Source organism: Biomphalaria glabrata, chromosome 4 (assembly GCF_947242115.1).
Source record: "Biomphalaria glabrata chromosome 4, xgBioGlab47.1, whole genome shotgun sequence".
Lineage (NCBI taxonomy): Eukaryota > Metazoa > Mollusca > Gastropoda > Planorbidae > Biomphalaria > Biomphalaria glabrata.
Genome location: NC_074714.1, coordinates 35687377 through 35704135, shown reverse-complemented (window position 1 = coordinate 35704135; position 16759 = coordinate 35687377). Strand labels below are relative to the sequence as shown.

The 16759-nt window shown below is 31.7% G+C and overlaps 2 protein-coding genes across 8 annotated transcripts; one reads left to right on the top strand and one right to left on the bottom strand.

Annotated features, from left to right (window-relative positions):
- The first annotated feature begins 13 nt into the window (after positions 1 to 13).
- Positions 14 to 6634, top strand: LOC106052081 (U8 snoRNA-decapping enzyme-like). Of its 5 annotated transcripts, none has more exons than XM_056026949.1 (4): positions 14 to 83; positions 2513 to 2724; positions 4820 to 5086; positions 5372 to 6634. In XM_056026949.1, exons 2-4 carry the CDS (start codon positions 2515 to 2517, stop codon positions 5582 to 5584), a joined length of 690 nt encoding a protein of 229 aa, XP_055882924.1. In that variant the 5' UTR covers positions 14 to 83; positions 2513 to 2514; the 3' UTR covers positions 5585 to 6634. The 5 variants fall into 5 exon arrangements, with proteins under 5 accessions (XP_055882924.1, XP_055882923.1, XP_055882922.1 ...); XM_056026948.1 differs by having other exon boundaries at positions 70 to 124; XM_056026947.1 differs by lacking the exon at positions 14 to 83 and adding an exon at positions 98 to 162.
- A 2927-nt stretch (positions 6635 to 9561) lies between these two features.
- Positions 9562 to 16759, bottom strand: LOC106052134 (putative Dol-P-Glc:Glc(2)Man(9)GlcNAc(2)-PP-Dol alpha-1,2-glucosyltransferase). Of its 3 annotated transcripts, none has more exons than XM_013207418.2 (4): positions 16740 to 16759; positions 16281 to 16462; positions 14574 to 14771; positions 9562 to 10638 (listed from the first exon to the last, which is right to left on the bottom strand). In XM_013207418.2, the coding sequence occupies exons 2-4, from the start codon at positions 16437 to 16439 to the stop codon at positions 9586 to 9588; spliced, it is 1410 nt and encodes a 469-aa protein (XP_013062872.2). In that variant the 5' UTR covers positions 16440 to 16462; positions 16740 to 16759; the 3' UTR covers positions 9562 to 9585. The 3 variants fall into 3 exon arrangements, with proteins under 3 accessions (XP_013062872.2, XP_013062863.2, XP_013062883.2); XM_013207409.2 differs by lacking the exon at positions 16740 to 16759 and adding an exon at positions 16551 to 16693; XM_013207429.2 differs by lacking the exon at positions 16740 to 16759 and having other exon boundaries at positions 16297 to 16439.

Here is a 16759-nt window from a genome sequence, read left to right as displayed (position 1 = left end):
CGTAGATCTAGATCTAGATAAATAAAGACCGATAACTCTTTTTTAATTTTATTTCGACCTAGATCTAGATCCAGAATATACCGGTACAGGATTACTTTAATAATATATATTTATATTAATTAGGGTAATATCTTAGGATCTAGATCTTCGACTAAGCCTAAAGTAAAGAGTAAAAGACTAAAGATAGATCTACATCTATATTTCTAGACTCTAGCACCCGTACGAGAAGCCTAAAGTAAAGAGTAAAAGACTAAAGATAGATCTACATGATCTATATTTCGAGACTCTAGCACCCGTACTCGTACGAAATACTAGATTTATGCCTAGGCTAAAGTAAAGAGTAAAAGACTTACAGTCAGTAAAAGTAAAGAATGATCTACATTTATATTTCTAGACTCTAGCACCCGTACTCGTACGAAATACTAGATCTAGATTTATATATTTAGAGAATTACTATAATCATAATAATCAAGATCAACCTAGTGTCGGGCTTCAGTAAATTCAAATTTGTCACTAGACTGTGACTAGAGTCTAGATTCTAATAAAATATTTAATTTTAACAGACTTGACTATGACGACTGTCACTATGTTCCATGAGTATGTATGTTATATTTTATATGTTATTGACCATAGACCATATTGTTGATCTTTGTTAAGGTTGGACACAATATTGTGAACCTACTAGGCCTAAGGCCTATATATATATAACCAATTGGGCAATGTACTGTACTTTAGTTTACCAAACTATACTGTACTACAGTTTACAGTGCCCACCCTATTGTGCAAACATTGCCTAGATCTAATTTATAGTAACTTATTTTTATGATGATACATATAGAATATAGGATTGCTGCCTGCATGGTCGTGTGGTATGTGTCCTGTACTTTCATTCAGTGGTCTCTAAGGTCCCAGGTTCAAACCCTGCTTGCTGCCTGCCCCATTTAAACTATTCTATGGGAGGTTTGGGATAAGATTTAATGTTCAAGTTCAGAATTTGAAGAGATTTATCATAAACATGTAAAGCTAAAGAAAAACATCAGTCAGCACAATGGGCAGAAATAATTATCATAAATGTTTCACATTTGCATTTGTCCAAATGTTTTGTATTTCAAATTGTGTTTGATAATAAAATTAAAGTGTCTGACTTGTAATGTTTTCTATAGATTTAACTATGTTAAATCAAATTAAAATTTTCTCATTTGATGTCTTAATTATTATGGTGTTGGCTGGTTTTGTATGCTCTAGACAATATTAAACTGCCTACCTAGAGTGTCAATAGATTAAAACTTAACAGTTTTGAATCTACTTAATAAAAGATATTTGTTGCGATGTCATTGAGCAGACTAATGGAAACTGATGTCAAGTTGTTCTGACAGGCACATTTTTTTGAGTTTGTAAGCCCCAAAGGAATGATTACTTGAAGTTTGAAGTTATGTAATGCCTGTAATTCGAGCAAGCTTGGTTAGTTGATATTGCCAATGTGTATAAATGCAATTGACATGACCCAACATCAGTGTTTCATTTCAAAGAACAGGTCCCCATTCTTTGCAATAGTGTTTTCATTTTTGTCTTGAGTGCTTTTTTACCTGAGAAATTTTTTATAACACTAAAAAAAAAGTAAAGTAATACATCACAAAAATGAATGAATTAGAAAATCACTGTAAGACATTATTTTTTAAATCAGGGTAAATAAGGTACACAAAACTTACCAAATATATATGCAATCTCATACATTAAGACACATTTGTGATCTATAATTAACATTGTTAATTTAAGTGTAATAGTTCCTAGTTAGAATTATTTCCCTTGGCAGGGGAGCTAATATTGTAATGCTGAGTGTTACATATATTATTAAAATGAAGAAAGATATATATTTAGATTTAATATAACCAACAAAGTAGCTTAACTTTTATTTTAATATTAACAAATTAAAGGTATATATTAAATACTGTCATTTGAACCAAAAAACTAGAAAATAAACCCTCTCAAAATATCATAATTCCTCATAATGCAATCATTACAAATAACATAAAGACACTTTCATTTAATTATCAAACACATTATATGATTTAGTGATTTAGACTCTTCTCCCCATATGATTATGTTTCTTAACCAATATTAGGAATATTATTAATAAAATATATTATTTCTCCATACAAGCATTTGGACCATTGGCTATTAGAAAAATTAAACTTTGACCTAGTCAAAATTTAATTAAGGGATAAAAAATGTATTACATTCAGAATTCAGTAGCTCACAACAGAGTACCTAGAGACTAAAGATGTCAAACGTAAAAAGAGTTGCTGTGAGCTTAAATTGTATTTGAAAACTGTGTTTTGGAATTCAAGAAAATTTAAAAGAAAATGTTTAAAATGTGTTTCTTTTAATTAGGGTTCAGAACAAAATATGTCATCTATTAAGAGTAAGAATTAGTTATAATTTTTAAGTTAATAACTTAGAGGTATTTTATGAAATTTCAATTTCTAAATTAATTTTATTGTTGTTATTTCAGACATGGCTCATATTGGTTGGGGACATCTTAAAGATTCTGAAGGTTATGGCAAACTGGGTGATAGTATAAATGACTACAGAGCTGTAACTAAAGAAGAACTGAGCACTTTAGAGTCCAGCACAATAAATTTGAAGCATGCTGCACATGGTATGATCTTTGCCAAGAAGTCAAATTTATTGTGGAACCTTTATGACCAAAAAGGTCTTGTTATGGTCAGTATAAAGGGTATGTAAAGTAAGACTTTGATTAATGGTATATTAAAATATTGTGCTAAAAAAATGCCAACAGAGACTGGCTGTAACTGGCCACATGCAGAAATAACTTTTTTTTGCATGAAAATTATGATTGTTACATTGAGTAATATAAACAAGAATTTAAAGAAATGGTGTTCCAAAATTCTAACACTAGGCCAATGACATACTACATGGTAAACTGGTTATTCAGTGCAACATCATATTAGTGATAATGAAACGTCATGTTCTAATAACACTTAACATACCACCGCATTTGCTTACCCTGACTTTCACATTGTTTATACCTTCATCAGCTAAGTTCTGCAAGAATACCCACGGGTCTCCAAATAATAAGACACAAGTCAGCCAAACTCCACTAGCTCCAATGGCTTCTGATGATTTCTTTTTCGGGCATTTTGAAAATCCAATTCAAAACAGAACAATAGAATATTTTTTATTTTCATAAGCTTTTTATACCTTTCATGAAATTATTATAGACTTTGTTTGGTTTTTAAATGTTCATCTCTTTTAAGCTTGCAGAAATAGTGATTGAGAAGACATCTTATATGGGATAAATGCCAGCATGAAGATAGATACCAATGTAGCTTATTTCTTATAACATCATCATAGCATAACTATTGAAGAAGTAGTAGAAATATGTGCTAAAAAAATACAATGACCATTTTTGAAGTTTCTTTAGAAATGTACATACAAATTACATAACTTCTTCATGAGATAGCTAGGGGACGCAGACTGTACTGGGTCACACCAATCACCTAGTAGGATTTTTTTTTCAGAAACCAATTTTTTTTAAACAATTGATGGTAGCTAGATATCCTAATATGTACAATTCCAAGCAATTGCCCCATACTTTTGTAAACCAGCAAAATGTCAAAATGTACTTTCACCTATGTACCAGCAGCAAGTAGTTCAAAACTGCTCCATAGCAAAGAACTGTTGTCTTTAAAAGCTATTGTAATGTAGACTAGGTCTAATGTTGACAAACTTTAAAAAGGGAAAAACATAGGTTGTTGGACTTGACATAAAAAAAATTGACAAGGAACTCATTACTATGATTGACATGATGAAGAATGAATTGTGTGAAATCATGCACAACCTGCTTAATCTCACACTTTCTAGCAAAGTAAAATTAAAATTTGACATTTATCCATTTTGATGATCAGTCTTCATTACCGGTACATAAAAGGAATTTCTTTGAGATGGTGATGTCATCTAAATATAACCCAGTATTAAAAGAATTAATTTTTTTTTTTTGCATTTTTACTCTGAGCTGATCAGTTTTGATTTCTTAATCAATTGTGCAGTAATGGAAATTTCAAAAAGAAAAGCAAGTTTTAATAAATCTTAAGACCATTCTCTTAATGTCAAGCCTGTAGGGCAAGCCAAAAGTTATGTACCGTAGGCCTAGTATTAGATTTGTAGTTATAAATCCCTTTTTGAATATTAATCAATAAAATTATTACAATACCCCGGTACATAAAAAATGTAAAGAATTAAATTTTGATTTATCATTTTCATCTTTTATTACTGTTTTTGCAAGAGGGGTCTGAAACAAGATAGATTCAAAAAGTTCATTGGAAGAAAACATTTAAATGTGGTTCAACAAAATGAAAAACTAATGAGATTTTGTAAAAATTGTTTTGAAAAAGGGGGCGGGGAGGAGGGGTGTGACACCATGAGCTGTCTGCAATAGCTGACACCACCCTGCTGCCCCCAAGTTAATATCTGCAACAGAGCCACTAACTATGCAGGACATAACAAATCCAGGAATCATATATATATATGTCAAAAATATTTTTAATGGCCTTTAGTAGTAAATAGAAGTGCCTGTCCCCCCAAATTAAGTGGTTATGAGTTATATTCCTGTTGAAGACTGGGTTGGTTTTTTTTTTAGGAAAAATAGATATGTCATCAGTCCCATGGTCCAAAAAGAGAGCTTACTTTTTTTTTATCAGCAAAAAAAAAAAAAAAAGAAAAAAAAAATTGAGAGACATTGTTAGTAATAGTAATAAACATTTTATGATTTTAAAAAAAAAATCACATTTGTCAACAGATGCAAGTAAGGTTTGATGGACTTTTGGGCTTTCCTGGTGGACTGGTGGATGATGGTGAAAAGGCTGTGGATGGCATCAACAGAGAAATGCATGAAGAGATAGGTCTTGACCTACATAAATATTCCTTTACAGAAAATCATCACATAGCCTGCTATTATCAGGAAATGAAAAAAATGATTCTTCATTTTTATTTAATGGAGGTATCACCTGAAGATTTTGCCACTCTAGAACAGAAAACATTAAGTGCTGAAGAATATGGAATCGAGGTGATTTTTTTGTTTTTTTAAGATTTTATTTTGGGTAAATAAGATTTACTTATACTCTTACAGTGTAATTAAAAATAAAATGAGCTTTTGATGAGGTTGTGATAAAGTTACACATATGACAATATATATTATACATACACACAATACACACACACCTGACATGTTACACTTTAAAGCACAAAAGGTAATTTTTTAATTTTTTTTTTAGATATGAACAAAAAAAATGCTTTAAAAAAAGTACTGATAGCATTAGTTTTGATATCGTTATCTTTGCTTTTTATACAGACTTGTGGTATTGTGAGAGTCCCCCTGTTTACCATGGGAGATGGTGTTAGAGGATTCCCTGCTTTTCTTGCTAATCAGTTTGCTGGAAATGCTAGAGCTGAACTTATACATGGATTATTAGAAGCAAAGTTATTTAGTGAATCAGAGATGGGAACAGCCCTCAAAGCTTATAAGGATTATGCAGAAAGTATAAAAAGTAAAACACATTTATGAAAAATGTAAAACTAGGATAGTTCACTTTGTGGATTTTTTTTGTTGTTGTGTGGTAATTCATAGATAAAATTGGCCATTATGTGGATTTTTGTTCTTGTTTGGGAATTCATAGATAAAAGATTAATTTATGTTTTACATGCAGTTTTCAAACCCTATTTATTGGATTAATTTTGTTCAATATAAGATTTCACATATGAGTGACTTCTGCAAATAAAAACGAAGTCATTAGAAAATATAGGATATCTAACTTTTACCGGTACAGTAATTTGTTTAAATCTACTACCTTTCCCCATCCCTTAATCTATTGGATCGTTGGGGCATCATGCAAGACTCGTTGACTGTCTTTCTCCATTCCTCTCTCTTTTTTGCCTTAGTTATAACCTCTTTCCATGGTAGGCCTGTCCCTTCTTTTATGTTGTCCTCCAATCGCGTTCTCTATCTGCCTCTTCTTATTTTCCTGGTACTGTTCCCTGAATGAAGGTCTTTGTGAGCCCAGAAGATCTTGTTATTTAGCTGTAGAGTTTAAGCTTGCGTTTTTTTAGGATACATAGCAGGTCATCATGGGGACCAATTGCTGCAGTAACCCTGTCTCTAATCTCTTGGTTTATGATGGGGTCTTTGAATTTAAACCCACTATATTGTTTAAAAGCAAGTTGTTATTTAAACTTTGAACACCCTAAACATTCCTCCACATTTTATACAATACAAAACAATTACTGGTACCTAGCAACACTATGCTTCCCAAAGCTACAAGAGTAGTCATTTATTTTCTAGACAATATTTATTGTTGATATATATATATATATATATATATAGAGAGAGAGAGAGAGAGAGATTTATGGTTAAGATTTGGTATGTTAATTAACTTCAGGAAATACTAAATATCAAGTGCACGTGCACTAAATACTGGTACTTAAAAAATCCAAAACAATATTATTTTGTATTATCAATAAAATTATTTCTGCTAAAAAATATGATATATATATATATAGTGTTCATTATACTTTTGGAGTATTTTTTTTTATATCAAAATTAAATCAATGTAGTCTTTTTGTCTCTTGAGATAAATTATAACTTTTTTTTGTTTTTCTTTTAACATTACTTTTTATTTTAATGAAATCAATTTGTTGTGCGCTGGGTTAAATAATTGATCAGCCAAAGCTATATTTAAAATGCAAGTTTGGAAGAGCCTTATTGTAAACTTTCATAAGCTAGGTTAAGTGAGTCATGTGCTTATGCTATAAGGATTACCTTTACTTACCAACCCTTAGCTTTTATTTGGGATACATTTTTACTGTGTACCAATATATAACATTTTATATAGTTAAAATTGTATTTTTAATTCTGTTGTATTTTTAAAAATGATTACAATATATGTACTTCTACATGAGTGAAAATGACTCAATCCATTTACCAACAAGGTTACAAAGAAAGTTTGTGTGGAAACATTAACTCAGAATCGGCCCCTGAAGTGGTCTTCTCAGGCAGGTTTAAAAAATTTCTGAAAAAATATCAGAAACTATCAACTACAACCCTAACTCTGTCGATACAAAAAGAAGAGACGTGCTTGTATTGAAAGTATTGTCGATACTGTTGTATTGACAGTTCAACTAATGACATGATACTACATAGTAACATACTGAGACAGTGGTTTAGCTAGGGTGGGGAAGGGGGGTTCCAGATTCGAAAGTCCCCCTGAGGCTCGGCCCCCACCAACCCAAATGAATTTCCTAAAAAATTTTTTTAACATTAAATATTACACCACTGCCATGTAATCTTGCTATTCACATGGAGTCAAAAATACTAGACAGCATTGACCTAGATATTATAGATGCCTTTGCTGCACATAAGAACGGCAATATGAATTGAGATTTGTCACTTGTGAATCATCTCGCCAATAAACAATGGTATTATTCATAAAAAGTCTTATTGATTATTTTTAAAAATTTTACTTATATTTTGTGTACCATTTATTAACTTCCTCCCCTGCAATCTACAATCTTCGAACTAAAGATAGGACACACACCTCTGATAAATTACCATCTGTGCCCACCCTATTGAAACCGTAAACCATATCCTTTTTGAATGCCCCTTCCTAATCCACCTTAGACAGAACCTACTACCACTCCAGCCCAACATAACCAACACCCTGTACACTGAAGAAAACAGCACACTTTCCTTGGCACAGTCTGCAAAAGAGCTAACAGCTCAGCAGCAAAAAGCTGGCTAGAAGAAGAAGCAGTACCATTTGGAATTTAGACATACCAGTATTTATCAAGTACACTATTTTGTGACATAATGTTGAATGTCAGAATGCAGGGGCCCCTTAAAAAAAGTAGCTAGTACGGAATGCCAAAAAAAACTTAATTTAGTAAAACAAATTTTTTAAAAACATATTTTTGACAAAAAATCTAAACCTTTTGCATAAATGTTTAAAACAGTGATGCCCAAACTACGACCCGCGGGCCATATCCGGCCCGTGACGTGGCTTCATCCGGCCCGCCGAACATCGGAACAAAGTGTAGAAAATAAAAAGGGTAAAAAAATGTTTTTTAACTACATTAGAGATGAATGGATTTAATTCAAATCTAATATAGTCTAATGTTCATATTACTCTTCTAAAGAAAACAACGTTTATTTTTTGGCGACAAAAGTTGGACAATGGCGCTGCTGTCAAGCTGGCCGTGTCCTTGACATCTTGGTTAAATCAGATTTGCAATAGCTTTTAGTGTTGTTGTTTTGCATCATTATTGCATTCAATTGGTTCATGTTCCTTTGGTATCACTGCGAGTAGACTCTAAATGTAGAAGCTTCAAGAAAAAGTAGACAGATCTTTGCTTTTTTTAAATAATAACCTAACATTGATTTGATTTGTACAGAAAATGTGGCTGCTTTTAATTTTCTGGCTGCTTTGTAAGAGCAGAACAAAAAAATACATTGTAAACCAAAACATTAAAAAAAAAATGAAGACATTGTTGGCTTGAGCCTCAGAGAAAAAGATTGCTAATTTACGCCTAGTTGAGTGATTTTAGCCATTGATATTTATCAAATAGAGACAAGAAAATGAGTTGGTGATAAGGTGGTGGTAACCCTACAGAGCTGCTTGCATCAGAGTTCAAAAATGAAGTGTCAAAAATGTGCTTCCGAGCAGTGATGAAAAAAAATTAATTAAAAAAATGCAGTTAAAGCCGTCAGTCTTTCTCGCATGGCAATTGCAAAACGAGTGGAAGATATGGTAGCCTACAAATCGCCATTCCTAACTAAATGAGACAACGCATGTTCTTACAGAGAAGCAGATTTCGAAATGTTTTTTTTTTTTTACTGACTCTGAGGAGTGCCCCGACAGATCTGAAACTGACTTACAAAGCCAGACACCCCTGTTTGAGACATTTCGAGCGATGCAGACAGTTGTTTTCTATGTAGCGTTGCCTATTAGGGCCACGGGTTTGTAATCAGCTATTTAAAATAGTTTATTTCATTATTTTCATCTTTCCATTGATGTGGCCCGCAACACGAGTGTCGAAAATAAAAATGGCCCGCAGACCGTACAAGGTTGGGCATCCCTGGTTTAAAATATGCAAACTAATTATCTCCCTTACTACTAAATAGTCTCCAGGGTTTTTTACTTTTAATAGTGAATAGTTGTAAAAATGATGTATTTTTTTAAATGAAAAAATTGCTTGCATAGTTGATTTTAAAAATGAAAGTGTTCGCTTTCAGAAAACATAAAAATAGCCGTTGCATTAGAACTTTGAAAGATCTAAAATATGGTATCAGACTTTCAATATCTGTTCTAGTTTATGAGATCTAAATGGGTTAGACGAATGGACAGACAGACAAACCACACTAAACTAATAGCCGCTATTCCCCTTTCATAGGACGCTAAAACCCAGCAACATATAAACCAGTATGTGCCTAAATTAACTTAGAAACAAACAAAAAGACGTGTATTCATGAAGGTGATAAAAGAAAATACATTGGATATGAAAATCTTTTATTAATTACCACATAAATCTCTGGGGGAGTGGGTCATTAGGCCAGTAAAAAGGTCTTGAAATAAACATGTACACTGTAAAAACATTCAAAAGGATGTAACAAAATAATTCAGCCAATAATATCCTTGAACAAGGCAGTGTCATATTTAATCGAAGTATGAGAAATGGAACAATGTAATAACGAAACTCAAATAATGACTGTGGCACCAAACAAGCAGCAGCACATGTAAAAAATAACAACTGCCATAGAATACCCCTGTGGCTAGTAACACTAAAAAACTGGTAAAGACTGAAGAGATATGATGGTATGAAAGTATACCTTGCCCAGTGAAATTTCTTGAACAACCTGGACCAAACATAAAAGGTATAGTGCCTATTATCACTTAAAGTATACTTGTGTTCATATGTTAAATATTTTACAGCTATGGCAGAGAGTGCTACCATTAGAAGAACATTAAAGGGATTTTTTAATATAGCACGAAAGAAAGCAAAAATATTTTTTGTATGAAAGAAATTGAAGAAAGAAAATAATAATGAAACCAAAAGGAAATAAAAAACTTGAGGAATATTGCAACTTGCGACATGGTTAGATCTGTCTCCAACAACTATACCATTATTGATTTTGACAAAGGCAATAAATCCAGCTATTACGCACACATATGAATATGTGTGAAAAATTATTTTTTTAGAAAGTTTAAAAACAATCGCAGGTTTCAGAAGAATCTTCAGCAAAAGCTTTAAAAGGTCAGTATTTCTAAAATTATGAATCTTCTCTTTAGTATGATGCTGGAGTTCTTTCTCTAAAATTTCAATTGCTACTAATACAAAGCAAAATAAAACCCACACAACATTAGTCTGCCTGAAAAGTATGGCAATGATTCCAAATAGTGAAGAGCACTTATGGAAATTATGTATACATAAAGTATACATTAACAATGTGAAGAATGTAGACCCAGGATCAGTGTAATATAACCAAGAAAAGAAATACAAGACTGGAAATAGAAAAAGTACAATTGTGTTCATTAAAAGTTGTTTTGTTGTTTTGTTCACATCTTTTCCCTGAAACAAAAAGAAAAAAAGTAAGGTAAATAGAAACTTTGCCATGTTTTCTTTATTATGAATTTACAACTAAGTAATTAATTATTTATTTTATTCTTATTCTGACTTAGCCTATATGTGAAATAAAAATAAATATAACAAGCAAAATAAAAGAATATAAAAAAAAGGTTACATTAAGTGTAATTTATCCATTTTTTATCAATCTGAATCAGTTTAGATCAGTCGTAATTAAATCTGGGCTATTAGAAATATTTTTACTGATTGTTTTTGCTTAGCACAATTTCATGCTATTAGCTTTCTCATGCGCTATGATCCTATCACTTGTCTGGACCATTTGGGGAGGGGGGGGGAGAAGGTTTATCTGGGGGAGGGTTACTGTGATCCCTTTTTTAAATTAAAAAAAAAAAGTATGATGAATTCGAACTCGAGGCTGAAGTCTCCTCAAGCCAATACACTACCCACTGCGCTGGTGAAGTGCTTATGAAAATAGAAAGTTTTATAGTTATATATTGTTAGTTTCAATTCTTCAATTTAGGTCACCACCTACTTCTCTACACAAAATATAAAGGGGACTAATTCAACTTATGCTACCACATCTATCAGATACTAAACAAACCTACTAAAGAAGTAATACCAAAATACCTTAAAACCTTAGTTATAAATTTTCAAAGCATTAGGAACAAAACAGCAGACTTAGAAATTTTATTAGAATGTGAGAAACCAGACATAATTGCAGGAACAGAAACTTGGCTGCATCCTGAAATTTATAATGCAGAAATTTTCAATAGTAATTATGAAATTTTTAGAAAAGATAGGGCTGATAATCATAGAGGAGTTCTTTTAGCAATAAAAAACACTCTTATAGCAGAAGAAATTACCTTACCTAACTCAAAAAATGTAGAATCAACATTTTGTAAAATTAATACCACCTCAACATCCCTAATAATAGGCAGCATTTACAGACCACCAAATTCTAGTTTAGAATACATGCAGGAACTATGTAATCAGATTACTACACTTAAAGAGACAAATAAAAATGCAGTTTTTTGGATTATGGGTGATTTCAACCTACCTGATATAAATTGGAAAACACTAACCATAGATAAACACCAAAACCTTAAGGACATAAATGAGCTTTTCATAGCAACTTTACACAACCTAAGTTTAGATCAAATCATTAAAAAGCCAACTAGATTAAACAACACATTAGATCTCTTCTTAACCAACAGACCTGGATTAGTAGTTGATTATGAAATTATCCCTGGTCTATCAGACCATGAGATCATAAAAATACACAGTCAGATAAAAGCAGTAGCCAATACAAAACCCAAAAGAAAAATCTTACTCTGGAATAAATGTAACCTAACACAACTACACCAAGCTGCACTAAACTTTCAACAAACATTCTTATTAGAAAAAGACATTAACCAACCAGTCGATGACCTCTGGAATTTCATTAAAAACCATCTTGAAAGCATAATAGAAAATCATATACCAACTAAATACACATCAAACAAAATAAATAAATGCTGGTTTAATAATAGACTAAAGAAGCTTTGTAAACAGAAGGAAAACCTCTTTAGAAAATTTAAAGAAACTAATGCAGAAAGAGTTTACAAAAAGTATATAAAAATTAAACACTTAACCCAAAAAGTAAGCAGACAGCTGCAGAGTGAATACATAAACAATGTAATATCTAAAGATAACAACAAAAACCTATGGTCATACATTAAGTCTAAGAAAATGGAAACAACAGGCGTAGCGCCATTAAAAGATGAACATAACATAATACATAATGATAATGAAACTAAAGCAAACATTCTAAACAAATACTTTGCATCAGCATTCTCAGCCCCAGGAGACAAAGACATATTACTGAATTTGAACCAAGTAGACAACATAGAAGATATAGTAGTACAAGAAAATGGAATTCAAAAACTATTAGCCAACACCAAACCAAATAAAGCTTCTGGACCTGATGGTATTCCAGCTAGATTACTCAAAGAACTAAGTAATGAGCTGGCCCCAGTGTTCAAAATACTCTTTCAGGCTTCACTTAACCAGGGCAGAGTACCAAAGGACTGGAAAGAAGCTAATGTCACCCCCCTATTTAAAAAAGGAGAAAAATCTGACCCAGGAAACTACAGACCAGTATCACTTACCAGCATCACATGTAAAATCCTAGAACACATAATATGTAGCAACATCATAAACCACTTAGACAAACATAATGTCCTCACACCATACCAACATGGCTTTAGGAAATATAGATCATGTGAAACACAACTAATAGGACTAATTGATGATTTTTCAAAAGGTTTAGATAATAGTGAACAAATAGATGCTATCTTACTAGATTTTTCTAAGGCTTTTGACAAAGTTCACCACCATAGTTTGCTTAAAAAATTAAAATATTTCGGCATTAATGGTCCACTGCATCAGTGGATTAAAGACTTTCTGATAGGGAGAGAACAAACTGTAATAATAAATGGCTCTAAATCAACACCGATAACAGTAAACTCAGGTGTACCTCAAGGTACAGTCTTGGGTCCACTACTATTTTTAATTTACATAAATGATTTACCAAATTGCATTAGTTCAGGAACAAAAGTCAGATTATTTGCAGACGATTGCATAATATATAGAACAATAAAAACAACACAAGACACAGATATTTTACAAAGAGAATTAGATGAATTACAGAAATGGGAATCAAATTGGAGCATGTCTTTCCACCCAGAAAAATGTCAGTTGTTAAGAGTAACAAAAAAACTAAAACAAATTAATTCCACTTATCTTATTCATGGCAAACCAGTATCACAGACTAAAAACGCAAAATACCTAGGTGTTATAATAAATGAAAAACTATCATGGAATCCACATATTGATGAAACTACAAAAAAATCAAACAAAGCATTAGGATTTATTAAAAGAAATTTCTATAAATCAAATAAGAACATAAAACTAAAATGTTACTTAACCTTGGTTAGGCCAATAATAGAATATGCATCCTCCGTTTGGGACCCCTCAACTCAAGAAAACATTAAGAAACTGGAACAGACACAAAATAGAGCAGTGAGATTCATAACAAACGAATATTCACATTTGACTAGAGTAACACCTTTAGTAAAATCACTAAATTTAGAAAGCCTTCAGGACAGAAGGCTCAAAAGTAAAGTAGCAATCATACATAAAACACTGAACCATAATCTTCAAATACAAAAACAAAATTTAATAAAATACTCTGAAAGACACAAAGATAAAGGCACATTCCTCGTCCCATATGCTAGGACAAATTTGTACAAATACTCCTTCTTCCCTAGTGCTATTAGAGCATGGAATGGGTTGCCTGAGCTAGCCAGGAAAACCAGTGACTTGGCAGAATTTAAGTCATTGGTTAATATGCATGACTAAATGCATGACGCGTAGGACGTAATCATCTTCTTTTTTGAAGTAACGTCTGTATTATATAAGATAAGATAAGATAAGATACAAATTCAAGTAGTTCTTTCCCTTGTTTGATACCACACACTGGATGTAAAAAAAAAAAATTTAAAAAAATAAAAAAATGCTTCATTTATATTTGAGAAAAGCTATTCCCAAAGTCTCTAGGATTCATATCAGTGCTCTTTCTTCCCTGGTACCATTAGAGCACAGCTTGCCTGAATTAGCAAGGAAAAACAATGGCTCAGTAAGATTTTTGTCTCTAATAAAATGTACACCTAGACTGACATATGGATTCACATAGGACGTAATTATTTTATTTGAAGGAATCTCTGTAAAATAAGATGAAGATGTCTTAATAGGATGATTAAGACTCTTTGAAGAAAGTATATTATGTGGAAATCATGTCAAACATGTGCCTTTCAACTTTTTCTCATGATTACGATGATAAAAAGATAATAATTAAATTGAAGATTACAAAAATAGATAACCTTGCTTTTTTCATTGAGCTTTTTCCCTAAGATAAAAAGTATTGCAAAGTTTCCAATACAAAAAAGAAGATTCATAGCTCTCAAATTCTGTGTAGTACAAAGATCTACCAAGCTGACACCACTGAAAGATCTTATTATGTTAAGTGAAAGAAATGATGTGATATATAGCCCTGGCAAGGTTGTTATCATTGGGTCCCACTGCAATAAAAAAAAATCAGTTAATTATATCATAAACAGCCACAATTACAAAAATAAACTTTGATTATGAAACTTTTAAAACTAACTACTTGTAGAAAGTAATGCAATTTTAACATTAATCACATTCAGATAGACAACAAGGAAAATCCTGCGCGTTTTAATTAATATGTCTGCAAGTTGACACAATTAAAAGATCTGAAGGCAAATATAAGTAAAGATTTGTTAAAAGCATTAAAATGTTAGATAACTAACAACTTGGCCAAACTATTCTCTTGGGAACTGTAGTACTATGGTAGAAGCAGAATAGGCTCTATAATTATTTACTAGCATTACCCACTGGCTACACTAATTGATTTGTTCCCCAGAAATATACTGGGTATTCTTAATTTTGACATAGATCCCCTTCCTTTTTTCTTACTTATAACATATAATAATATAAACACGCTCCCAAACACACTCACTTCTGGCCAGTGAATTCAATATCACTTATCCCCCCCCCCCACACACACACACACAAACACCTTAGAAAATAGAAAGGCAATCTAATGTTTTCAAACACGATACATTTTTTAATCAAGGATTAAAATCATCTTAACTGTATCAGGATCAAGGTGATAAATTCTGTTTCAAACTCTTATGTAGATAAAATGATTAAATTAAATCGAGCAAAAAAAAAAGCTTTTTTTTTTTAAGTTAAAAAACCCAATAAGGGACATGAAACATGACCATCAGATTATAAGTCTGATGCTCTAGCATCTAGAGTTAGGGGTTAGCGACTGAGCTAATCAAGAATTATTTATAGACAAGGACATTATATGCATAAAAAGTAGTGCTTAAAAACAAAAGTATAATCTTGTAATTTTCAAAATGTTGGTTTCCAATAAAAACATATTGGGTCAAAACTGCAAATAGAATATCGTCTTTGGTAAATTTAACAGCTGCGGTTTTGATCATGAAAATATCTTAGTTGTCGTAGACCAAAGATAAGTTAATTTTTTTTTTTTTTTGCCCAAGGCTAGTAGGAGAATTAGTGTTGAGTGAGAGAGCTTTTTATGTTATAAGATTATCAAAAATCTCATGTTTTTCCATAAGCTTGGACAATAAATATTCTTTCTTTCCAAGCGCCACAGAGCTTGGAATAGGTTGCCTGAATCAGCCAACGAAAATGAATGGCTTAATAGAGTTTTAAGTATTTTATTGGGATGAAGGTTAACATAGAATCATAGATAATAATAGTTTTTTTTTTAACATCTCTAAAAAAATTTTTTATAAGATAAAATTTTAAATGATGGATTGTGTTATCAAATGAAGACAATATACTAAAGCGAATGATGCCGAATGGTATTCTATAGTCTATTCTATAGTGACTATACTCTAGATAGTCTAGACTCTAGAATTATATACGCTAGATTTAGATCTTTAAAAATAATTTTTTAAATATTTTTTTTTAGCTAAGACTAAGAGACTAAGTCACTAATTGACAAATTGCTACGAAATTCAACAACATACATGGGAAAAGTTTGACCTGCAATACTGCTGGGCCTGAGGTATATGAAAAATTTCGTCCATATAAGGATTATTTTGAGCTTTTTGGACTAATTGAAAAATGACTCCAGTAAAAAGCATCAAGGAACTTAATGCAAAAATATGCATCACTTTATCTTGCATTTTCTAGAGAGTGGATCTGTTTTCTGAAGAAATCGAAAGTGATGTAAAGTAAATTCAAATTGTAATGTATTAATTTTAAATTTATGAAATTATATTATGATCATGATGTACATCTTAGTCATCTATGTCTAGATCTATACTAAGGTTATAGATCTTAATTGACTAATTGTGGGCTATCACGGTCTAGAAGATCTAGTCTAAATTATCTATTCTAGATCTCTATCTAGTAATCTAGTAATCTAGTTCTAGTCTAGACATGGTCCATGGTCTAGATAGATTCTAGTCTAGCCAAATGTTTACGTCGAAAAAGAAGATTCATG